Source organism: Struthio camelus, chromosome 7 (assembly GCF_040807025.1).
Source record: "Struthio camelus isolate bStrCam1 chromosome 7, bStrCam1.hap1, whole genome shotgun sequence".
Classification (NCBI taxonomy): Eukaryota; Metazoa; Chordata; class Aves; order Struthioniformes; family Struthionidae; genus Struthio; species Struthio camelus.
In genome coordinates, this window is record NC_090948.1 from 21,318,887 (window position 1) to 21,345,000 (window position 26,114).

At 45.5% G+C, this 26,114-nt stretch overlaps 1 protein-coding gene across 1 annotated transcript in view; it reads left to right on the plus strand.

Annotated features, from left to right (window-relative positions):
- Positions 1 to 7,662: 7,662 nt before the first annotated feature.
- The window catches only part of DRGX (dorsal root ganglia homeobox), an 18,767-nt gene continuing 315 nt past the window's right edge, over positions 7,663 to 26,114 (plus strand). Inside the window, exons 1-6 of the mRNA XM_068951220.1 lie at positions 7,663 to 7,762; positions 10,663 to 10,760; positions 11,019 to 11,120; positions 13,649 to 13,821; positions 14,161 to 14,273; positions 24,944 to 26,114. The exon at positions 24,944 to 26,114 is cut by the window's right edge and continues 315 nt beyond it. Coding sequence (XP_068807321.1) covers positions 7,729 to 7,762; positions 10,663 to 10,760; positions 11,019 to 11,120; positions 13,649 to 13,821; positions 14,161 to 14,273; positions 24,944 to 25,209 — 786 coding nt within the window. The 5' untranslated portion in view covers positions 7,663 to 7,728 and the 3' untranslated portion in view covers positions 25,210 to 26,114. The remainder of the gene's footprint in view (positions 7,763 to 10,662; positions 10,761 to 11,018; positions 11,121 to 13,648; positions 13,822 to 14,160; positions 14,274 to 24,943) is intronic.

Sequence of the window (26,114 nt, forward strand, 5' to 3'; positions counted from 1 at the left end):
CTTGCTTCCTAAACAAGGCCAGCCATAGGCACAACAAGTCCATCAGCTGCTCAGAGCCCTTTGCTCCTCAAGGCCACCAAGCATCTTCTTCACCGCACCCTATCAGTAGCAATTCACTTTGTGGTAACTCTTGTTCTGACTCTCTTTACTTAGACATAGGCTTACAAGGTAGTTTATGCCTCTTCCATGGATAGGTAAGTGACTTTGCAAGTACTGTAATGTGTGATAACCTGTTCCTGTGTAAGACCTCATCTCAAACCTTCCAGATTTATTCATCAAATACTCCAAAGTATGTGAAGCAGAGACTGGCCAGTATTTTAAGGTAAGAAAATAAGGCAGAGGACACAGAAAGGGTGAGGGTCTTTGTGGTCCTGAGTCAAGAAAATATGTTAGAAAAGATAAGATTCTTGAAGCTGGAGGTGAAAGGCTGCATGGATGGTATCTCAACTTGACTTATTTTTTATAATGCTTTAGGACCTTGCCTCTAAATTTTGCATGGCCCTGGATTGCCTTTTTCTTAAGTCCAAGGAACGTATTATGATTTTCTCCTTCCCTTCATTTGTGTAATATTCAGCTTGTTTAAATGGTTCCATCTCGCTCTCTCAATCAACAAATCTCTGAACGTCAGTAAACACCATTATCAGTGGTGTTTCAGTAATGCCTTTCATTAGAAATACTCTGGCCCAAAGCATCCAGATCTTTGGAAATACCTCTAGAGGGATTTGGATGGAGAAAAGTCTAGTTCTATTTTTCATAGATCAAATGTGAAGAGGTGGGGCAAGAATGAACTTGACTTGAACTTGAGCCACTGTTTCATTTAAGCTGGCATCTGGTTGGAAAGGTAGTCTGAGGGACTGAGGTGTTACAGATTAACAATGTCATTCATCCACCATGAGAAGAAGGAAAAAAGAGAGGGAACGCATGGTTTTATCCTTCTTTGTGCTATTTCACAGAATAAGCACAAGGAATTACTTTGTTGATAGTAAGACAAAGATTTGGCTGTATCCCACTTGGCCAAGAATAAGACCATGACAGCACCAAAATGTCTATCCAACTAGCATAAACATAGCATTGGACCATCAGTGTACCCAGCAAGAGACATGAGGCAGGTTTATTCAGCTAAAAAGCATATTCCTCTTATCTTGTTCACACAAGAAGTTTTGGAGAAGTCAAGAGACGATGTCTCTAGAAAACATGAGCTATTTTCAGAGTGTCTGAAATACCTCAGGTAGTCTTTTTACAATAGTCAGCATTTTTGAAAAGCGGGTCATTGTTTTAGGGGCTTTATATGGATATAGAACCTAACACTAAGCAGCTATATTTGAGAATATTAGATTATTATCCTAAATATAGGTGTCTTGAAAGAATGTAGAGTAGTACAACTGACGTAAATTTCAAGGGCCAGGTCCTGTAGACTCCAAGCATTTGAAAAATTCCAGATAAAATGATACGTTCATGGTGAAATAAGGACCACCTCAAGAGAGTGCAAACCTAATGTGAGCTATCACGTGTCTTTCAATTTTTAACTCTAAACTCCAATGCTCTGAAACTTCTAGCAGCTCTGCATTCCTCTTAGGCAAATCGTCTTTTTGTCTTTGACTAGAGTAAATAATGCCAATAATCATGTCATCCACATTTTTGTAAAATCTGTTACATTTCCAAAAACACTGGATTCCAGGAAGCCAGAGCAGCAGCTTCTAGCAAAAAAGTCTCCAAAGGAAAGGTCAGATGGTTAACATATTAACTTAAATGCTCTGAATCCATTGCTCTCTTCTGCAGTAGCTGTCCAGTGTGGAAAAACTGGGTAAATTTAGTCTTTCTTAACCTCATTTTCCTACCTTGAAACAATGCTGCTACTTTGTCTCACTCTTACAGCTGCTCCCATGAAAGCCATTCTCACAAATCTTGATTAGAAGACTCAGTTCAGAGGGAGAGAGCACTTCTAAGAAGAAACATTTTTATATGGCATCTTCACTAAAAACCCCAACATTCCTGCTGAAAGCCAGTGCTGTCTTGCTGCAGAAAATCCTGATGTTGCCCAAGTCTGCGCTCTCTGAGTCACTCCAAACGGTAAGCAACAAAGGAATCAGGCATATGTTTGGTAAAGGTATAGCTCCAGGTAGAGAACTGTTGCTACTGAATAAAGCTTCCTGACAGACTAATCCTCTGTGCCACTAGAGATGCCACAGAATATCTTTTTTTCTCCATGGAGAGGGAGGATGAAGTACAATTTATGGGCTATCTTCTGCATATTCATACAGCTCTGGCCGTAGGAGTATAGTGCTGGCTAACTCTGAAAGCAAACACACAGCACTCTCAGGCAAAATAACTACATGAGAGTGCTCAGTAAGTTTTACCTTTGTGTGTGTGTGTGTGTGTGTGTGTCTAGTTTAAACTCGATGTGCCCTGGGTTAAGCAAATATAAAAATTACAGGGACATAGACCTAGGAGGTCATGGGTCAGGCCTGGCACACTGAAGGACTTTTCAGTGGTATGCAATTTAAGCTAATATCCTTCTTCCTCTCCCCTGTCTTTCCCCTGCCATGCCCTGAAACTTCTGGCCAAGTATGCTGGTTGCTCAGCCCAGGCCTAGGCTTTGACTAGAGACTTACTTCCCTCTTCTGTGTTGCCTGTTACCTTGTCTAAGAACCATGTAACTTCAGTCCAGACAGCAGTTTTTAAATGAGAAAAAATATATCCAGTATATCCGGTCCCCATTAGAGGAAAGAAAGGCAGCTTACTTTCATTGTAAGTGGGACCAGGGATGTAAAAGTTCAGTTATCAGAATGCATTTGCTTTGTATATTTTAAACCTGCTAGTATAACTGGCATATGCAGTTTGGTCTAATTGCTGCTTTCCAGCTTGGCCTAATTGATGCTCTGATTTGCAGTCACCTACCTCTAGGAGCCCATTTTTCATTGCGTTTTACCTTTGCTCCCAAAATCCTAAAATTCCCCTGAGGAGAAATAAATTATAGCAATCCAGAGCTTTTGTATATGAACTAATAATCTTTCTCCCCCTCACACTTCTCTTCATCCACATGCGAGCAGTGAAAATGCAGTAGGACAACAAAGAAATGTATTTGCTACCCACAAAGAATCCTTATTTAGGAAGACGTAACTCCCTCTGAACTTAGTAGGGGTTTTACTTAAACTCTGAATGAAAACTGCAGTGGTATAAATTCTACTCAGAGATAGTTTACTAACCTAACTGGAATGTTTATATTACAAAACTCTGTTACTTAGTCTCTGGTCGCAATTAGAAAGAAAAAGTTCTCTGCTGTAGAATATGGCAGTATTTTCTATGGGAAGCAATTTAAACACAAATTTTTGAAATACAGAAACCTCATGGCTTTAGCCTTAAATAAGCATTTCAGTCATAATAATAATAAAAAAACTCTAATGTCTCCTGCAGCTTTGATTTCAAACACGTCACATTCTTCATTAAAGCAATCATTGTTAAAACAGAGGGACATAAAGCAACATAGGATTTATTTCTTCATTAAACTGATGATCCGTATATGAAGCCAATTAACATTATGAGTCTGGTGAACATCAAGTGTAAAGAGGTTACAGAAAATTAAAAGCAGTCACCTTGGTCTTTAGATAAAGAAAGAACACTTTTACATTATAAATTATAAGAGTGTCCAAGCGGGACAAATCGGCAAATTTGGTTAATTGGAAAATACATTTTACTGCACATGAATTAGGGTAAAATAACCTTTTAGCTGCTAGCCTTTTGTGTGAATGTGTGTGTGTGTGTGTGCGTGCATGGTCAGGTATTAGGAATCATGGGAAAGGAAGTGTTTGGACAAGAAAAGACAGGAGAGTTCAAACTTGAGCCATTCAGGTTTTCTTGAGTTTTGCAGATGATCCCCTCAGAGCTGAAAGCTCTGAAAGAAAATGTCCATTCGGTGATTTTGCTCATCAGTTCAATCCTAAGTTTTATTATCATGAGAGAAAAATGAAAAGAGATATGTTTGTGTGTGCAGCACAGAAGCAGTTTTGCTTTAAGACACACAGCAAGCAGCAGAACGTCTATCCAGAATTATATTTACTCGGACTTTCCCTTGCAGACCAACTACTACTACTACTACTACTACTACTAATGTGTGTGAATGTATGTGAGAGACTTTAAGGACTTTGCTAAAAAGTTTTGGTTTTTTAAAAATGAAATATTGTCTTTCACCTCTGTATGTTATTTCATGCTTCGGATTGTTTTTAATGCTGCCCTTTGGTAGCTAGAAGAGAGAGGGGCTGCTACAGAAATTGCTAGTCGTTGCCCAAAGCGATTTCCACGGTATTTTCCGGCGGTGCCAGCCTCGCAGGACAGCAGCTATGCGAGGGAGAGGCACTGAGAAACCCAGAAGCAGCCCCGGCAACAGCCGCCCCCGCGGGCAGGGGATTAACCCCCGAGCGGGCCGGGCCGGGCCGGGCCGGGCCGGGCCGGGCCGGGCGGCGCCGATCCGCAGGCGCTCTCCGCGGTGCTGAAACGCGCCGCGCCGGTCCCGCCGCCCCCGGGCTCCGGCCGCCGGAGAACGCCCCCGAAGACTGCGGTGAGCTAACTTTTAATTATGTCAACTCCGCGTTTCGCGCATTGAAATTAAACAGGCACCGAACTAGCGAAGGGTGGGGGATTATATATTGCTTAGTTATCTCCTTGTTTTGCAGCTGCTGCTCCTTGGGAGAAAGTTGTGCCTCGCCCGGCTCAGGGTCCTTCTGCTTCTGTTTAAAAAGCAGCGACTTGGAGCACTTCCCCGTGCTCCATTTCACCCTCTTTGCCTCCTGGAATACGCTGAACTTGCAGGCTTCAAACTGCTGGAGAAAGTGAGTCTTGGAGCCAAAAGAGCAATGCAGCCCCCTGACTAGAGCAAGGCCTGAGAGTGCTATAATGAAGTTATTATTATTTTATTAGGGGATTTTATGATAAAACACTCTCAATCTCAATCTCTCTCTTGCTCCTCCCTCCCCGATGTCAGAGAAAAAGGAAAAGGTACATCTGTCTACATGCAAAGGGATCCTGCAGTGCTGGTCCTGCATGAATTTTAAAGCTGTGGATGCAGATGCTGGCAGGGGAAAACCCAGGCAGTACTCCTGTGTTACGTTCTTCTTTTTAAGGTTAATTGACCTAAAGCTTGTGCTGCTATTTTAAGGAGTACAATCGGATTCAGAACATTGGTCTTGCATGGTGCTGTAAAAGCCAGCTCAATTCATAGTATACCTTTCTGTTCAGAGACTTGCCTGGATGGTAAGTCAATAATGTCTGTTGTTAAAGGGTGATTTTCCTAAAAGTGTTTTTATGTATACATATATATATATGTATATAGGCACATGTTTGCATGCAGCTTCTAAATCACTAGTGTGCTAAAACTGTAGGTGAATGGATAAGATAAGATCAGGTCAGATCAGATAAGATAAGCTCTATTTGGATCTCCAATGCAATTAATTTCTGCCTTGCTTTGCTAAAATAATGCTTTATAAGATTGAAATATAATTTCAGCTTGAGTATACATTAGGGGGTTTTCCATATCCCTTCCGAGTGTGAAAGGCAGATAGAGCGAGTGATATTTCTAAGTGTTTATTATTATTGTTGTTTATTTAATGAGATCATATGTGCAGAACAACTTTTCAAAGACATCCTCTTTTTAAAATCTCTATTTCTGCACCTGTATCGTCTGTATCCATCTCCTTTGCACTGGTATGAATGTGCTATGTCTTTAAACTCCCATCAGATCTAAGAGAGCCTGTGTAGATTTGCTCGCCCTTCCTGCACAGAACATTACAATGTTTATAAAATATTAAATTTGTGTAGTCTGCCGGAGAAGCAATTGTTCCAAAATAAAATCAGCAGTCTAGACGTAACATAGACACCAGAACTTATCAACAGTTGTCTGACTTACATCTTCTGATGCATCTTGAGTGGGTCATAATACCAACTTTATTTTCAGTGGTGCATAAATTAATTACACGCATTTAATAACCAAAATATCATTATATTCCCCCTTTAATATCATAAAGGCTTTACGCCAGGGAAGCACTTAATGTGCAGGGGGCCATAACAGGCTATTATCCTTGTGTAATGCTATTATAGAACCAATTATGCGCCATTATACTTGCTTTTTTGCAGTTTATGTGATTTGATCCAATCCCGCGTCCCTGACTTGAAAATTTCATCTGGGTACTTTAAAGTCTAATTTTCACCCGGGCTGAGGCAAGGGCCATCTCTCTCCGCTGAGCCTCTGTCTCAGATGCATTTTAAAAGTAATTGCAAAGGGTCCCGCCGCATATCATTTGCAGACGGGAAGCGAGCATAAATCCAGAGACCCCTCGCTGTGAACAAAATCAAACTTTGCTTTGGTACGATCGCTTGGAAAGCCAAGTCGTGTGCAAAGCGGCCCCCCAAAATCCATCCGGCGGCAATTAGCCGGCGCTTTGTCAGTCGGCTCGCCCGGCGCGGCGCGGCGCGGCGCGGCTCCGCTCGGCTCCGCTCGGCGCTGCTCGGCTCCGCCGCCCCCGCGGCCAGGGGGCACCCGGAGGGCCGCGCCAGGGGCCGCCCAGCCGCCGGAGCGCCAAACGCTCTGAAATAACGGGATTTTGTTGTTGCTGTTCACATTCCTGATGTTTGCTGAGAAATGACGGGTTTTTCCTTTTTTTCTTCTTCTTCTTTTTTTTTTTCTCCACACACCACGTGGGCCATTTGTAGGGCCCAATAGACCTATCCAAGTTACTCACTGTAGACAGCGCTGGAAATAATCAGATTAAGGCCAATTATGCGTGAGATTATAAAGGCAAGTGCTGAGAGGCAGAGCATGCTGTAGACAGATATAAAGACATCTGGCCACTTCCAGAACTCCACAGAGCCCTTCTGTCTCTGCAGCCAGCAACTCTCAGCGCCTTATTCCAATGCAAAATACCCCCAAACCTTACTTGTGATTTTGCTTCTGTTCGGTTTAGGTATGGATTATTACTTTTATTTGCCTTCTGGATTTTTGATATGACTGCATATAAATTTAAGTAGGTTTTTTTTCTTGCCGAGGACATTGGTTTCCAACGTGAACACAGCTCTCAATGTGGTGGATGTTTTAAAAAGAAGATAGCTTTTAGGTTATAGTACTATTTCATTTAGGCAAAATAGTTGGTTTATTACTATTTCATTTAGGCAGAATAGTATTTTTTTAACAGTCAGTTCTTAGCTCTAAGAATTGTTTTTCTTCATTTAATTATTCTATCTGGAAGGGAATATTTGAGATAAATATCTTGATAGGTGGATGGATGAATAGATAGATGGATGAATGGATGGATGGATGGATGGATGAAAAACAGGCAGGCATTATCTACTATTTGGCCAAAAGCAGCAACAAACTTTTTCTGTTTCTAATTACTGTGCACCTACCAGGGAGTTTTCCACCTTTGGCTTTTCCAGTTCGTTGCAGGCAGTGCTAGGCACTACTTTCTCTACCTCCTCTGGGATGGGATCTACCATCATCAGTGAGTTTCTCTAGATTCTTTCTTCTGGTTATTCACCTGTCCTTTTTTTTTTTCCTCTCCCTCTCTCTCTGTCTTCAGGTCGGCAGGTGACAGCGCGGCGGTGCCTGAGCAGGGAGCTGCTGCTGGTACGTCGGTGCGGGGGGAGCGCGGGAGCCCCGCGCCCGCGGGAGCCCCGGCCCCGGCCGCGGCCCCTCGGCCTCACCTCACCGCGGCGTCGGGGCGCCCGCCCGGCCGCAGGGCCATGTTCTACTTCCACTGTCCCCCGCAGCTAGAGGGTGAGTGTTGTCGCACAAATCCGTGTAAGTACGAGAACTTTGAGTTGTGCATGTGTGTGCGCGCTGGGCGACAGGGAAAAACTGTGGGCTGATTGCTCCGAGAGACAGCACTTTTGGCTGTCCCCGCATATGCGAGGGTACTGATAAGTGCTTAGATAAGATGCAAATCTATAAAGATAGCTCAATGTTAAAATGCATCGTCTTTTTCAAAGAGAAAACACAACCCAATTTCCCCACCTCCGCCCCTAGCTTTTTCCCCTTTTGTCACAGGATGGAAAAAAGGATTGCATGATTTTTTTTTTTTTCCAATTTGATTCCTGTTGGAAAGGCCTTGTTTTTACACCCCCCGCCCCCGTCATTTTGCCACCTGCCTCCCCTCTGTGGATAGCGATCCCGCAGTTGAGCCTCAGGCTACGAAAGAGATGCTCTTCTCCCCTCCCAGCACAGATGTTGGTGTCATGCCTGTAATCGGGACACTTTCAGGACGTGGTCACGCCTCCTCCCTCCAGCCAAAGGGACCGCATAAATCTTTAATGTTATTTTACGAACATTCTGTGGGAGGATGGGGAAAGGCAGAGCACGACTAAAACAAACAAAAAGGGAGGGGGAAAGAAAAGAAAAGATGTGGGAGTCTTTTTCCTTGTGGTTTTTTTTTTTTTGGCTAAGGGGCTTTTGTTTAATTTTTCCTTTCCTTTATAAAAAAAAAATGGCAGCAGCCGGGATTTCCCTGGGTCACCCCGCATATGCCTAGACCCCCCCCCCCGCACCCGCTCCCTCCAGCCAGGGCCTCGCAGCGCGGGAGGCCAGCCCGGGCCCTCCGCCGTGCAACTTCGCGCCCGGGCGGGCTGCTCTGCCCGGCGCTGTCCGCTCAGCTGCGCGGGGCGGCCGGGCCAGGCCGGCAGACAGCCCGCAAAAATCCCCCCGCCCGCCCCCGGCAGCCTGCGGTGTGCAGCACCGGCGAGCAAGGGGCTTCCCCCGCTGTACCGCTGCCAACAACAGGGGGCTCAGCGGTTCAATCCTCCTCCGGGCGAGGGTCTTCCCCCAGCTTAAGCATGCCGCAAACAGCGGGCCCCAGCGGGTCTGGGCGTCGCCGGCTGGGAAATTGCCCCCTCCCCCCGAGCTGTCGCCGGGGGGACCGGGCCGGAGCGCGCCGGGCCGGGGTCCCGCTGCGCCTTGACGGCCGCCCCGCCGGCCGCCTGTGCCACCGAGCGCGGGAAGGCTTTGTCCATTAGTTTTTGGCAGAAGGCTTGGGAAATGTGCGTTTGAGGCGGCTTTTTCTTGTTGACTAGCTTTGGTTTGGGGTCTAGGTTTGGCCCCCCGAGACGGGGAAGGCCGAGCGGCGTCCCTGTTGGCGGCGGCGTCTCCCGGGCGCACGCCGGGGCTGCGCCGGGCCGGGCCGGGACTGCGCCGTGCCGTGCCGTGCCGTGCCGTGCCGTGCCGGAGGCGCTCACCTCGCCCCCCGCGGGTGCCGCAGGAGGCGAGCGCGACGGACCTGCCGTGCTATAGGGTGAAGTCGTCCAGCGTAGAGCATCTCAAGTTAAACAGAAAAAAAGTTCCCTTCCGAAAAAAGAACAAAACGAAAATAAAGAAGCAGCAAGAGAAAAGCCCTTTTCGGGCAGCGTCGGCTGCAGTTTCGGGCACCCATGGGGGGCCCGGCGGGGCAGGAGGGAAGTGATTGGGCCCTCTTTAATGAGCATCTCCCAGGGCCATAGCCACTCATCTGTCTGTGCCAGGAGAGGCAGCGAGGGGACATGTATTTATTTCCTAAATGTTGCTGCAAGGTAAGCACCGTGTCCCGGCGCCCTCCAGCCCCGTAGCCGGAGGCAGGGCCGGCCCGGCCTCAGGAGCGGGCCCCGTGGCCGGAGCGCGCTGCCCGGCAGGTCTTGCAGGACGGTCCTGAGGACCGCTTCTCGGCGCCGCTTCTGTGGCTTTGGGGCTTTGCTGTTTACTTGTGAGTTTGTTCACCCTGTATTGTCAGTAAACAAAAAGGGAGCGAAGCATATGAGCCAGAGTATCAGCGATGTTTAATTCGGGGAGCAGCGGAGGCAGGGGGCAGTTCCCACGTTTGCATCCCCGGCGAGCTGTCCCTCCTCTCCTAGTCTCCGACCAGGGACAAACTTCCAGCGTTCAGTGTCTCAGTTTGCATTTCGGGTCCCTCGAAAACCACCGCCCGGGAAGGACACGGACTTGCCCCTTCCAGTACCTCTGTAGAGTCCCTGCAGTCCAGCCACCGCCGAAGTCCCCTCCTCCCCTCCATGCCCCCATGCTCGGCGCTGCACAAAGACCTGTGCCTGTTTCCAGGGCTGTGCGATTCCCTCTCCAGGGATGAAGGAGTGCGAGCGCGGCTGCTGCTCGGAGCGTGTGCGGGTGCGCGGGTGCAAGCTGTCAAGCAACCTAAGTCCTGCTTCTTCCATCGGCATAGAAATGTTCCGGCCTGGGGCTTCCCCTTGCTCTCCCGGCAGAAAAGCACTGCTTTTACGAGAGCGAGTTGCAGTCACCATGCCTCGATCACAGTCTCGTCTCTTCGCCCTTTTACAATATAAATGGACCGAGAATGACCCTTTAGCGGGGGCGGGGGTATCGCCCGTCTGTGGTGTGCTGAGTAGGGACTCTCCGCGCACAGGTACCGAGGCAGCTCCCGCGGAGCAGGGGCTCCCCATTCCCGTCCCGAGCGCGGCTGCGGCCGGCTGCGGCTCGGCGCCGGCGCCCCGACGGCCCGGAGGGCTCCGGGCGCTGGGACAGCGCTCGCCGCCTGCTTCGTCCCCTCTTCCGAAGGGCCCGGCCGGGGCGGCCCGGCTCCGGCCCCCTGTCCCGCCGGGGCAGGGGGGCCCGGGGGGCCGCGGCTGGGTGGGGGCTGCGGCTCGGCGCCCCGCGGTCCCTAACGCGCTGCCCGCCCGCAGGCGCGGCCCCCTTCGCTGGTCACTCCGCCGGCGACTTCGACGACGGGTTCCTGCGCAGGAAGCAGCGCCGCAACCGCACCACCTTCACCCTGCAGCAGGTAGGAGCCCCCCTCGCCTGCCCCCCCCCGCCTCACGCCTAGTCCCCCTGCCTGCCCACTACCTGCCCCTCTGCCCGCCCCCCTGCCCTGCAAAGCCGCCCGGCTCTCCCCGGACCCGCAGACAGCCGCCCCGGGCGGCCCCGCTTCCCTCGTCCCCGGGAGAAGCCTCCCCGGGGAGGCGGCGGGAGCCCCCGGCGGGGCCGCCGCCGCCGCTCCGCGCTGCCCCTGACAGATGTTTGCTCTCCTCCCCTCCACCAGCTCGAGGCACTGGAAGCCGTTTTCGCTCAAACTCACTACCCCGATGTGTTCACTAGGGAAGAGCTGGCCATGAAAATCAACCTCACGGAAGCCAGGGTGCAGGTAAACATTCTGGGGAATTATTTAACTCTCGGGTATTCAAACTAGCAAACTTTTTTTTTTTTTTTTGTCATCATGACTGCAGAGTGCACATTTGGCCAAAGAACGCAAATGAAGACGATCTGTCATTTTCATGATGCACTTTAATAACATCAACATAATGTGGAATATTAGATTAGGTTGATTAATCGGTCATTCATAATTAACTAGTGATAATGTTCTACACTAATTTGTCCGCGTCTCCAAGGTACTAAATTACATCAATGCACATCCATTTCCTTGCTTTTGCAGGGGGGGGGTGTGTGTAGAGAAAAGAGCTGAGACGTGATTCTCCAAAGCAGCTATGACCACTGTCAAGCAATGGGGTTAGTGAGCTGCAGGGAGCCCAGCTGCCAGGAAGAAATCTTCTGCATCTCCTCAACTTTTCTCTCTTTTGCCTACTTTCCAAACACTTAAATTAAGACAGCTGAAGAGACTGCAGACCAATTCCTACACATTTAAAATGATCTAATAAATGTCACTGGCCACAATAGCACTCTTCTCCCCTTTCTTTACCCGCTTTCCTTTCTTCCATCTTCTTCTTTCCTTTTTTTTTTTTTTTTTTTGATCTAGGTGTTTGTTTTTCCACATCCAGCGATTAACTTTGTTTAAGTGTCTCCAAGCTGCTAAGAACAGGAGTCCTGCAGTTGTAAGAGACAGATCCATATAACTCTGCAGGCATCCACTGCTGATTTGCAAGCCATTTTTTGAATACAATTATGCATTCATTTTATTTATGGGTTTTTCTCCATGCCGCTTCTGTATTTTTTTTTTTATTTAGGTGCTCGGGGTTAAGACTATGCAAAGATCTAATTGTAGGAAATATAATAGCTTGCCTTTTGTTCCCTAGGGTCATGTTAGTATCTCTTAAAACCCAATGGCTGAAGAGAGATAATGGAATTCACCACAGTAAATTGGGGATTGTAAACAAATTATTTCTCCTATAATCAGATTATGCGATCCTGATTATTAAATCTGAACATGAATCATTGGTCATATGCGGGCAAATTAAACTGATTATTATTTGGAAATGAAAATCTCCTTTTGCCAGTGCATTGTAGGAACTGGCTTAAAAAAATAATAAAAAATGCCATTTTGGTTATTGGTGCCTAAAGACTGAACTGCAAATTGAGATAAATGGGACAATTATTGAGCATTCAGAAGTGGAAGATCATAACTTCTTCCTGAAAGGTGCAAGGGTGAGATAGGGGTGGTGACAATTAGATTGCTTAGGACTGGTGGTTAGCCTTGTTGTTGGCTATTATGCAAACAGACAATAGATGCAAGCATTTGTTTAGCCTGCTTTCATGCAGGGACATGGGGAAACACAGAGGATGGGAGATATGTTTACATTTATACCCCTTGCTCATTCAAATATGATTAATGTGCTATAAAGCAGAGTCTTAATCGAAGATGATGTTGTCAAACAATAACTAAATAGGGAAATAAACGACTTCATCATGCTCTTTCCTCAGAAGCAGGCGAACTGTCAGTGCAAAGTCATTAAAATATGATAATGAAAAATAGCTCAATTAAATGTTGTTATAGCTGTGACCTTCATTCAATTAAGACGCAAGAAAGTGTCTGCATTTTGCTTTGCATTTAACTGCTCTAAATTTAGAATATAGATAAAATCATTATTCAACGTTTGCTGATACATGCAATTAAAAGGCAGCTAACTAAAAATGGAGTTGTAGGAGGGGAATAATAATAATAACAACCTTGCCTGTATTTGAAGTCATGTATTAAAATGTGGATTTTCTGACCTCGAGGGAGGCTCAGCTCGGGTGCTTTCAGAGCATCAGGCCCAAGGTAAATGGCAAAAAAAAAAGTACTGGGACCAAAAGTCAGGGAATAAAATCAACATGGATATTTAAACTGTATAACAAGAAAAAATAAGTTTTGGAAAGTAACATCTATTAGACTGCAGAACGATCTTCCAAAATTAGTACCTACCCCTTCTTAAGTCATCTAAATGCAGGTTGGGCAAATATATCAAAGAGCAACTGCTAGTTTCAACCCTCACTAGCAAACGGGATGGCTAAGGTAACCTAATATATTCCTTTTCAGTTTTGATCTCTCTAATTCTAGCAGGAGCTTGTTTAAAGATATGCATATGATTTCTTCAGAGTACTTAGATAAACAGAAGGTCCCTATGCAGATCTTATACAGAAGGTACTTAAACATGTGTTAAAACATAGAAATGAGTGTTAAATGTATGCACAAAGGTAAGCATATGTTTAAATGTTTTGCTAACTGGTACAGTAACATCAAAGTTTTTTTTTTTCTCCTTAACTTGCTTTTTGGATGTCTTTAGACATCCCTGGCTTGGCTCAACCCGGAATAACAATGAGGACACGAAATATGTAACAGGAAAGTTTTAGCTAAGCTTCAAAATGACTGACTTCACAAGAGTGGCAACTTATGAACAGCTTCCCTGCTTCACGTTCAGCTAAACATGGTACTCAGCATTGATTGCTCTCCTGCTCCAGGTATGGTTCCAAAATCGAAGAGCGAAATGGAGGAAAACAGAGAGAGGTGCTTCTGACCAAGAGGGCTCTAAGGAAACAATGGCTGAGGTGGCACCTCCTGTGAGGAATTTAAATTCCCCTTCCCCAGCAGATCAAACCAGGAATAAAAAAGAGAGTCTGGAGATCCAGCAGAGGTAAGAGTAATACATGGATCAAGCACCTCTCTCTGAACGCAAGCATACATCCTATGTGTGTACATGCATAGAGACTTGCCTCATGCGAGGCTGTGACCTAGGCAGTATCATTTTCAGGTGTAGCTCAAATCATTAGAAGTATCTCTTTTGCAACTCATGGGCGAAAGTGCTCCCTGCAGGGATGTTGAGAAGCTGGTGGCTGTGGAAGGCCAATGTTATCCAAGCTTTGGTCCCATCGAGCCTATGATCACGACACAAACATGTATTTGTGTGCCCACACATGTACTGTCTTGAATCAGGTAGTTCTGGTTTTGTAAGCTGTTTTTTCTTCTCCTGCAGCCTGAGCCGAGCTGTTGGTCCTACTGGACCTTTCTTCCCCTCCTGCCTGCCAGGAACTCTTCTCAACACAGCCACCTATGCACAGGCTTTATCCCATGTCGCCTCTCTAAAAGGTAAGTGACTTTGTTTAACTTTAGTGATAAGCTGAAAGAGCATCTCTTTCAAGCTAAGGGTGCGCTCCCGGTTGCACCAGTGGAGAAGCCCGTAGGAAATGATGGATCCTTCTTTCTGTTGTGACTGATGGTAATCGCACTGGTTGTGCGATTTTGCAGATTCAGGAGTGAGTCTCCTGCTGTAAACTGTAGTGTGGTTTAGGGGCAAATCTCCTTCAGACAGTTAGGTTTAGTGAAATCAGGATTTGTTTCCAGGAATAAGGCAGGTAGGGTTTGGTCCTTTAAAGTTTACTTTGCATGTGCTTTTTTTCTTTTTAGAGTCAAATTTATACTAATAAATTAGTTATACACATCCTTTTGCATTATACATTACCTGGCACCGTTACTGATGCTTCATCCGCTCTTTGCATGCAGTTTCCTTTGCAGTATATCTCTGCACAATGCCAGACCTTTCTCCTCTTGAACAGCAGGGCTTCTCTGAGAACTCGAATGAAGCGTGTGCATGGGGACAGGGAGTATACAAAGCAGTCCCTCATTACCTGGACCCAGGCATCAAGAAGGGCACATCCAGTATCCATACCCTTTTGAGTTGCCAAAAGTTGCAGTAGTATGCATCTTTTAAAAATGAATCACCAGCTAATCCATTAGCTGTTCCTCATCTAACAATTTGTAAGTCTAAGGGTGTAAACAGGATGAATTCAATTTATAGATTTATAGGATGCAAAATCTCACATCACTGCCAAACACAAAGCGGCACACCTTTTTATTGAATGCCCCAATGTATTACGTATTTTGTGAGGAAAGTTTCCCAACGTTTAACGCCCTCCTTTATGAATGTAAAAGTATTTTCATATCTCTCACTATGTTCTCTGACATACCTCATACGCCTCACAAGTATTTCCAGTTAAATCAGCATGGCCAAAGCATATTCCTAAAGTAAATGTTTGGAACTGCTGAGTTTTTCATTAACTGCGGTGTCCTGTCCCCTTCCCTCCTGTCTTTCTGAAAGAGCAGAAGCCAAACATGTCATGTAATTAGTGCCATCCTGGTAGGTGTGGACTAGGGATTTTGAACCAAGAAAAGCCACAAAACTTAAAGGGTGGCTGTCTACCTGGACCCTGTAAGCGGGCAGTGGCTTTTGTACTGCACAAGTCCTCTTGATCTCTGCCCTGTGGCCATGACGTCTTGGGGCAGAGACTTTCTGCTTGTTTCATGGGGCAGGAACAGCCTCTCTGGAGTAGATCCAGGTGAAATTTTTCAGATAAAGAGATCATTCAGGGATAAATGTGGTTTCAGAAAGGTTGAATGGTTTGGAAACAGGGTTGAGTTCAGAGGGAAGTAATAGCTATTTTTTTCTTAAAACATTACAGTTAAGCATTTTCAAAATGAAATACTTCAACACTTTATTCTCACTGGCTTCATTTTTCAATTTAGCCAAATTTTAAGGAAAATAATCCCAATAAGCCAAAGCCAAGCAAAATTCAATGATGTTTCATTTGGCCTGAAAAATCTATCATGAGGGTTTTTTAGTTTTATTTATTTGTATGACCTCCAGATATTTTTTTTGCTGTGATTTTGTAGCTCACCCCATGAATTGAAAAATTAATTATTTGCTCCTTTTTGCTTTAGAGACGTTTCACAGACTAAGGACAGGAGGAATCCTATTCCCAAATCTCTTGTAGAGATGCTCATTAGATAGTCAGCTGCACAGGCTAAAAGGTTGTGTCCTCGAAAAATTGGCCCCAAATGTAAATACTGATTTTTTAAAATTTGAATAGGTATCAGAGAAACCCATGGATGAATGTTCTCAGCTACACCTGCAATTCACTGCTGAGATGCCCAGTTTATACTTCCTGTCTGGCAGTAGAAAACTCTAGGTACATGCAAGGGGACTGGGATAACGTAGTACACCGCAATTTTAAGAACTCCAGTTAGGGATTTGCATATCTGCATATCCACCTACCAAGAGCTTTGTGGAGCTGCAACTGTCAGTCAGCATATTGCTATACTTGCAAGGGACTGGTAAACTGCACTGCTGCTTTGAGGGGAGATCGTTTTCTTCTGCAATTAGTTCCCAGGTGCGTCACATTTTGGCTTAGAGGCAAGAGGGAAGAATTCAACTGTTGTTCTGTAAGGTGACATATTTGATTTATGCAAACAGAGAAGAATTGTAGGATCTTTCTTGTTGCATTTACATGTGGAATATTGTCTCTCCTTTCCTTGGCTCACCTCCATAATTTCTTCTCCCTGTTTCTCCAAGACAATTCACCTGGGCTGGGGTAGGGGCAGGGCACAAGAGACCTTGAGCTTCAGCCTCATTAATTGGCAGTGATGAACAGGACTCTCGCTAAAGGTGTTGAGTGCACCAAAAGGATCACAGGCCTGATTCACTTTCTGTTTTGCTTCGGTATGGAAATATGAGTAAATGATGGTTCATCTAAACTAATGTGTATGAGAGCACAACCAAGCTCAGATGTCAGTCTGAAGGAAGAGAAAATGGTTGTAGGAAGGAAGAAATGGGCAGGACGAGACAGTGCTCACAAAACTTTAATATGATGATTTTCATCTTGCTAAATTCTTTTTGTTTGAATATATCTTCTTATTTCCTCCTTTGAGCTAGGAGATGATTCGTAACACTCTAGGCCAGTGGAAGGAGAACTAACCTTACATTTAGGTGGACATCAGTTTGTGTTCTCGTGTATCTTAATGAAGTGACCTAAACAGCTAATATGTCCCTTGAGAGTCCGGTCCCATTTTGCAACAGAAATGTGGCAAAACTCTGCCATACTGCTTCTGAGAGGATAGGTTTTTATGTCATGCAAAAAACTGTCAGACTCAACACAAGGCATAAAATTCTAGGGTGTGCGATTTTTGGGTTGGGAAGGAGAAATTCAATAAATATTAAGATTTTCCAAGGAAGAGCTGAGATACCTTTTGCAAATTTTATTGAAGAGTCGAATGACCTAAAACCCTTCCTGGTACCTGTCCCTTCCTGACCACACTTTGAAACTGCTGGGAATTCTTTGTGCCTTTGAAAGCAAAATAGTTGCTCCAGAATCAAGGCACCATTTCACTACCAATGGATGCATGACCCAGCTTTCTTCTATGCAAATTTCAAGTGAAATGCTGCTATAGAGACCATCTATGTGAATGCTGTAAATAGATATGTATTCCCACCATTAGGCAAGCGATCCTGGCCAGTGAAGTGAATTGTATGCTTCAGTAAGACGGTAAAAGCTGCCTGCAGACAAATGGACGCTCCCAGGGCATCAGATACCACTGAGAAGTTTAGGTTGTTTTCTTATTCTTTTCAGGAGACAGGATTTGCTTTGTTGAGCTTGTGAGCCAATGCTTTGTTCATGTCAGTGAATAATATTTGACTGATGCTTTAGAAGGAGACAACTAAAATCAATACAATAAATAACATGGTGATGTAACTAATTAACAATTATTTTATGCTCTTATAGGCCATTTTCATTGTGCTACTTGAGAATTCTCTGTCTTATGTAAACAAACCAATACTTCTTTTTCTCTGAGTTTGATTGTGTGGCTCCAGCCCCAGATGTCCGAGGCCATATAAAGTGTCTAAGGCACATGCTACCTGGATCTACTTTGTAGTACAAGGATATAATAAATTTACTTTCCCAGATGAAGTCAGCCTAGTAGAGACTCGGAACAGCCTGGTGTGGGAGAGTATCTGAAGCTTCGATTTTCTTTTGGAAAGACTCTGAAGTGCATTGTAAGCTTGCCTCATGCTTTTTGTGGCTCTGCAACTCTTTAAGATACAAGGCTGATCTGAGTTCTGCGTGTGCTACTTCCAGGTAAATGGGGAATATTGTTGGAGCGTGAGGCTAGGTCTGCACAGGTGACAGAGAAGCAAACTGTTCTCCCTAGGCAATATACCCTATGAACCTTGCTGTCTCTGAAACTGAGACTTTTTTTTCCCAAAGGGATGGCACTACTGCCATAGGATGCTCTATAAAGAAAATAGGCCATCTGTGCAATAGAAATCAGAACTGTAGTTCAGACCATAGACTGCTCCAGAGAAAAGTATATCACCAGTGAACAGTTTTTCTCTGTTTCTGCCCAATAGTCTCTCTTCAACAACACAACAGGTCTCTTCCTTCCCTTAGGTGAGTCCTCTCCCTCTCTAAAGTTTATCATATCAGAGGCTCTACTTAGTATCAAGCATCTCTTAACTACCATATTACCCCACTGCATACTGTTCTTTCAGGCAGCTCAGTTTGTCAGTTGAAAAATAACCATAAGATCATAACTTCTATGGGACACAGGCCTTCCTACTGCAGGGTTTTCGTCCTCCACTACTGGCCATAGTCAGGAAAAAGTTTAACTCACATAGATGAAATTTCTGGTGTTTGTTACTGTTTGAAATTGTGCTAATTTGACAAGCATGCTACTTCATTGTGGTGACTTCGACATTTCCATGATCTTCCAAGATGAATCACTTACTGTAAACCATGCATCTGCAGTCCATTTAGTAGATTTAATTGCAGACCTCAAATATGAAGGGAAAATACTTGTTTTATTTATGGGCTGTATAACAATAGAGTCATCGGGAGAAGCTAGCGTTCTGTGCAGAGAGAGACCTCAAAGCTCTTCTTAATGGATGACAGCATGAATGCAATTCATTAATATAGAAACATTATTAATGGGTGTAAACAAGAATCTCCGGTTTTTAGCGGAAGTGTTCTACCATTCTGGTGGCTGAGGCCAAAAGTGTATCAGTTACATTCCTCTGAAATTTCCCCAGACCTCGTGATTCAAAGTGCAGTGTATGAGGATAGAAATAATTACACTTGCCAGGGAATTACTTTCATAATTCACTCGCAGCTCTGCTCTGTGCAAGTTATAGCTCAGTTGGTTTTCAAAGCAGCTACACACTACTGATAGAAAGGCAGGATTGCATTATGCACATCAAAGTGGATATTCCAGAGCCCCATTGATTAGGCTCTTTTATGGTTTGTTGCTGCTGTGGTTGCTGTTGCTCATATTAGGGAGGCTTAATTGCAGTATCCAGGAAAAAAAAATTAGAACTGTCCATCCATTACATTTCAATCTATTATGGAAAGACGAAGAGAGTTTGTCCAACGTCACTGGGTTAGAGACAGGCTGACAAAGAAGCGTTCAAGGACCTGACTTATCCTTGAACTAATGGCTACTGAATTGAAGCACGGTGGTTTACCATACGACTCGGGGATGGGAATCAAAACTCTTGGAGTCCTTTATTGTCTCTGTCATTCCTCAGTACTTGATGATGGATTTACTGACCTTTCTCAGTGTGTGACCTTGGGAATCCTATGTAATATAGCAAGTATAGCAAGGGGGTTCTGTTTGGCAAATCATGTGTCCTAATGTACTTGCTACTGTGACTTCAGAGAATCTAAAATATTTCTTTAGTTTGCCACAGATGTACATAACTCAAGCAAGTTACTTTGATTCCAGTACCACAGGGCCCCTACTCCGGCATTGCTCTGCCACACAGGCATATTTCTCGGTCTCTGCAACAAAGATTAGGGAATACCTAGATACCCAAGAGTCCTAGGAGTGGGAGCAGCTGAGCTGTCTGAGGGAAACGGGTGCTGGACTCTTCCTCCAAACCAAATCTTCATCAGGTGGATGAATCTTAACTGAATCTTTGGAAATGACAGGCACCAACAGGATTTAGGGTCTGATCATGTGTTTGGGAAAGGCTATTGATGTGGAAGGGAAGAGTGATAAATGGTTGCTGAGCTGACCATATCAAAGGATTATTTTTGCTCTCCCAACTCTTGTGGGCTTTGCTGCCAGATTTCCTGTCCAAATTAGGAAGGCAAAGTTCTAACTTCTGAATTATTTTTCTGGAATTGTACCGTTGGCACAAATCAAGGAGAATGAAATCCTCCATTTCCAGTGTCAAATTATTTACACAAAACAGCTCCTTCTAGAGCAACTGAGCCAGATCATCAGCTTGGTGCCGTTTGCATTGTGCACATACGGTTCACAAGCCCAAGACATCTGAAATTCTAATATTTGGACTCTTTTGCCAGCTCTGAAGTACCTTTTCCGAGCCTCGGAGCTGCACAGGATACCTTCCACACTTAATCAGCCTAGGCACTAGAAGGATGAGCCACCTAGCACAACTTCGGCAGCCTTTAGACTACTCTAAATTATACTGGGAGCATCTGGTGCTTCCCTGTTTCAGGCTTCTCTGAACCTCCTGGTTCAGAGCTCAACAAGGTTTAGATAAAGCCACCTTGCTTTTTCCTGCTTGTGCCACAGGCTTCATTAGGCATAGTGCTGGCATCATATATGAAGAGCAAGAGAGGGCTCCTCTTCAAATCAGCTCTCACTGGTAGCTGCAATTATGAACTTGAAGTTGTTGTTGATCTTCCATTGCTTGTAAAAGTGATTTCAGGGTTTATGAGGCTTCACAGCTCAAACAAAACAATGTGAGTAATATCAGAAGAAAACTATATTTAATAAAGCATACCATTTTTACTGAAAATTAATCAATATGCATTGACAGATGAGGATTTTATATGGGATGTTTTCCTCACTTCCCTCCATATCAGGTTTCAGGTCACGTTCAGCTGCTCACGTCAAACACTGACATGCACAAAAAACTGCAAGAGGAAGGGAATTGGGGTTTTGGAAAGACTAACTATTAAGTTCTTTAAATTGTTGAGTCGAAATACGGAATGCGTATTTTAAATACTCATGCATCAATATGGACCTAGCTCCCATTACACTCTCCTAAGCTGAAGCTGAACCTTAGAACTGTGCAAAAGGGTCCACACAAAAATTGTAGATCAAATAGCATTACAATTGAAATGTGATGTTGGCAGAGACAAGACAGAACTAATTTAATTTTTCCTGTCAGTCTCTGTAGTAGATCAATTAAACTGCCAAGTGGATCAAATATTTCAGACTGTATTTATTACATTAAGTATTTATGTTCAGGCTAAGCCTTTAAAGTATGATCTCATATAGGAATACAAGGAAGTTTAGATCAATTCAGCAGAATTTGCTGTAAGATAATGGAAATCTAATTGCGTATTTTAATTTTGTGTACAAGAGTCAGTAAGTTCTTGAAAGAAGGAAAGCAGTTCTCTGTTTGCATTGTAGCAACCCGGTACAAATTCCACTAAAGTGTTAGAAGACTGTCGTAGACATTAGTGGAAGCTAGATCAGGCTCTAGGGCTAAAGGCCTAACCCTCACTGATTTTAGTGGGGGTCAGGTGCCTGGACTCCTCTGAGGAGCCCGAGTACCTGGAACAATTCCCTCCTTCCCAGCTGGGGTCCACAGGCTCAGTTACAGCAGTAAGATGTGAGAAAACATTGATGTCTGCTGTATGTGAACGCATCTTTCTTGGGGAAGCTCATATCCCTGTCCATCGTGGACTGACTGTCAGGCAGGTGGAAACCATGGGCTCCTGATTCTCATATCATTTGTCCTGGCTTTCATACCAGCAAAGTCTGATAGATTTCACTGGGCTTACTGCCCACAAACACAGGCAGTTACAAAGTAGATTCATTCCTCCTTTTACAGTAAAAAGACACAGGGTTAAATCCTACTTTCCTGTACTCTAGCAGGACCCTGGAGCAAATTACACTGGTTACTCTACATTTATTCGTGTGTGAGCCGTTGTTTGCAAGCATTTTAACCTCAGTGAAAATGAAATGAATGGTTAATGGGTGAATTATTACCAGAGATATCCTAGTCTCCACCACAGGTAACGGTGCTGCCTCAGGTTACAGAGCTACTGGGTCTAATTATTAAGCAAAGACCTTAGATTGGTGCTGAAGACTGATAAATATTTTATCCCTCTCTAACCATGGGATGAAAATTGTTCTCAGGGGATAGAAGCAATTCCTACTTTTCTGAAAATGGGAAGACTCTTCTTCCCACCTCCCATTCAGCCAGCAGTATCTGTGCTAGGTGTCTGTGTTAGGTACTACAGATGGGAGCTGAACAGCCACATTAGAAAAAATGGCTCAGTTTTTGTGAGAAAGCAGCAATGCAAAGACAGCTGATGCACAGACAGGCCTCTATGCTTCCCTGTTTCAGAGCCTAATTTTAAGTTAGTGAGGCTTAACAGAAGGGAGAAAACTAACCAAGTGTGGCTTCTGCAGCTGAAAAACCTCTGCAAGTACCAACCTCTTGCTCTTCCCCCTATTTTTAAAACAGTGGCTGTCCAGCAGCCCTGAAGTGGCTATATTTCAACAGGGCAAAAAATGTCTTTATGAACGTGGCTGGAGGTGACAAGAACTGTATGTTGTGTTACTGAATGGATTCTTCTTTTAAACTGTCCTTCTGTCATGCTCAAAGTAGCACTCTGATGCTTAAATTAGCCACAGAATTCAACATTGAGCTTCCTAATGTTAAAAACAAAAAAAATTGAGGCTTTTAGTCAAGTAGTAAAATTTGCATGTGGGATCCATCTGAATGCCTGGACCTGTGGTAATGTTGCTTTGGTGATCATATGCTCTGTCAGAGGAGAATTACAGGAGTAACAAAGACTTTTCAACTATATTAATAACTCATCCCTTGTAGATTCTGTTTTCTAAAATGCAAGAAGTATTTTCCCCGAACCTGCAATCTGCTAGTGTCCAACAACTGCTAGGGAGAAGTCTTGCTAACATCCTAAAGCTAAACACATATCTGCCTTCCTTCCTAGCAGACAGGTGCTGACCCGTTACTACCAACTGCAGAAGTATAAAAGAAAGCGTACCTGCTCCCTGCAGGTTATTAGTTCCATCACTTAGTCATGAGCCATTTAACTCAAATATTAACTGCAGGAATTAAAGCAAGTCCTTGGCTTGGAAAGATCAGAGGAAGACATTGCCTCGGGTCAGGTTGCGTTCTGCCAGGCTGTTTCCTATTGGGGGGTAGCAGCAAAGGACGAGCTTTTGACAGGGGTAAAGAAGAGGATGTGGATTTGTGGGGCGTTTGTTTGCCCCCTGGGAGGAAGGACAACCCCCTAAATTTCTCATCAAAGGGCAATTCAAAGTGGTAGCCCAGCCATCCTGCCCTGCCTCTCCTCCCCACTCCTCTTACACGTTCTCCTCCATTTGACAGATGCATCTGTGCTAGGTAGTACCATGGTGGCTTTTTGGAGGGACTGCATGTCTTGCTCGTGGGTCAACCTGGACTTCCAGGAGGGCTTGTTTGGGAACCATCCCAAGTCCCAGTGTTGTCACAGACTGAGCTAGAGGAAGAGCTTGCAGGGTCCAGCTCAGGAAGATAGCTTTAAGTAGTGGAGTACAGGGAAACTTTTTCATTTAGATGGAGAAGAGTACCCATTTCACCCTGTCTCCAGTGCTTTATTGCCTGCTTGAGACAGCCTGTGTATCTCAGGTGCCAGGTAGATATGGTCTAGTGCATCCCTCCTGCTGGGACTCCAGGCTGCGGTCCATGGCAGTAGCTCTAGGTGGCCTTGGATCACTTCTGGAGGCCCCAGTCTTCAAGGTGGCATTGCTAGGCAAGCCCAGAGGTGGGGACAGGTAAAGGTGCAACAGCCTCCTGTAGGTAAATATATGCCAGTGATTGGCGGGGGCCTAGCCAAGGAAATGTCAAGAAGTCATGCAGGGCTGGATGCAGCTCAAATACAGATTCTGGTATTGCTCAGTAATTCCCACCTTATGTTACCACATGAAGTCAATGAAAGGTCCCTATGCTGGACAAGAAAAATGTACTTAGAAGAAGATAGGTTGCTGAACCAATTTGTTCGAAAGCTGCTGCCTTGCTTTTCATCCCAGTTCTCAACTGGAGAAGATGTGATATCTTATTCAAGGCTTTGAGCTTTTCACAGGGAGTGAGGGGAAAGTACTTGTGCTATCTCATAGCTCAGCTGGGGTGATCTCACAGCCCTTTCTGCCCTGAAAATCTAAGGCTTTTCAGAAAAATATGTTAGTCAGGCAAAACCAAATTTGCTCCTTTGCCTTGCAGCCATAGGCAGAACTAGCAGAATTATGCAGCAAGAGATTTCACAGGTATTTCCAACCCCTTGTTTTAACAGTTAATCCAGCTCAAATGAGCTTCCACTCCAGTATCTCATAGTGAGATGGGAGAAGATGATTAGTTTCTGCATAGTTATAACTAGGGTATTTTCACCTTTCTCTCTGCAGTAACCTTTCAGGTGCAGGTAAGTGGTGGGAGTCCCACATCCCCTTGAAGAGGGCTTTGCCCAGATTGATCATGCATCACTTTCCTGGGGGAAGGCATGGGACCACCTCCAAGGTGTGGCTGATGGTAGCCACAGGGCAGCAGCTCGGGACAGGAACTGGGAACCAGCCCAGCCTGGTTTGTGGTGAAACCTGATGTGATCTGAACTTCATTACTTGTTTCTGAGTCTGCTGTCCTAATTCACTCCCTTTGTCGCCCGAATGACTGTGTGTTTCAGCAGAGCAGAATCTGGCTCTTCTAGCCTCGATCTAGTAAACAGCTACATGCCTACTAAAGGTATGGAGAGGGGGTTTACGCCAGCCAAGACCCAACCCCATCTCTGCCCTCTGTGGAGTGAAAGGCAATGATGTGGAGCACGACTTGCTCCCAGCAACTCATCAGCAGGCATGAGTTGTCCCAGCCAAGTCAGGGGACAGTCTCCCCTTGTCGCTGGGACCCTCCCCTTGTGTGGCAGTGACGGTACCTTGTCTCCTTCCTCCCACAGGGAGCCCGCTGTGCTCGTGCTGCGTTCCTGACCCCATGGGCCTCTCCTTCCTGCCCACATATGGCTGCCAAAGCAACCGCACTGCCAGTGTGGCTGCGCTGCGCATGAAAGCGCGGGAACACTCGGAGGCCGTGCTGCAGTCTGCTAACCTCCTGCCAGCCACCAGCAGCAGCCCCGCTCCACCAGCCAAACCCAGCCCGGAGAGCAGCCCGGACAAGCAGCCCTCTCCGGCCAAGGAACACATGGACGCGGAGAAGAGCGTATGAGGCTGGGCCAGCGCCAGCCCCTCGGCTCGGTGTGAGGACCCCACTGCAGGGGCTTGCCACGGGGGGAGCTGCAGCGCAGCCCTGCCCCAGCCAGCTGTCATGGGGCCGCTGGGGACCCTGGGGATCCACAGCAAATCTGAGCTGCCTTTCCAGCTGCCTTCCACACGTCCCTGCTCTTCTTGCACCGCTGTAGATTCATTTCCTTGATTTACTGGCACCGTCTGTGTTTGGAAACGTTTGTGAAACTGTTTTTAGCCTCCTTGCATCCCAGTGACATCAAAACGAGGGCTTGCTCCCTCTCATCTCAGCTGCACTCTCCAGGGTTGCTTTTACCAGCAGCAGGATTGAGCCCAAATACCACTGGGGCGGTGTCCCATGTAGGCCAGGCTTTGACCTGCTTGGACCTGGACCTAGGACAACCTCTGCGCGCTGTTGGACACTGGCGCAGTGCTGCTGGCAGCACAGATGCACTGCTGATCTCCTCGGCAGGTCCTCTCTGCAGCGGGGCAGCATGCTGCCTCCAGCAGCCGACCTGCCTCTGCCTGTGGCCCCAGCATCATGGGTCCCCTTCCCGGGCGGAGACAGGGGGCTGGGAGCAGGGCTGCGCTTCCAGACTTGTGCTTGGGGGAAGGAGAGGCCTCCGAGACTCTTTTACCACCGCTGCGCACAGCAGGTGTGAATGAATATGCTGGTATATACTGCTTGCACCTGCTGTTTTCCATTTGACTTCCACCAAATCTATCCCAGACAAGCCAGGTCTAAGGAAGCAGAAAATAGAATGAAAATCAGTATAATTTTCCTTCTCCCTTTTTTTCCCCTAAAAATCGAACTGTCCACGGAGTAAATTACTGCAAAATTACTGAGATCAGTTTACCTGTGAATAAAATCCTTGCACTAGTCTCAAT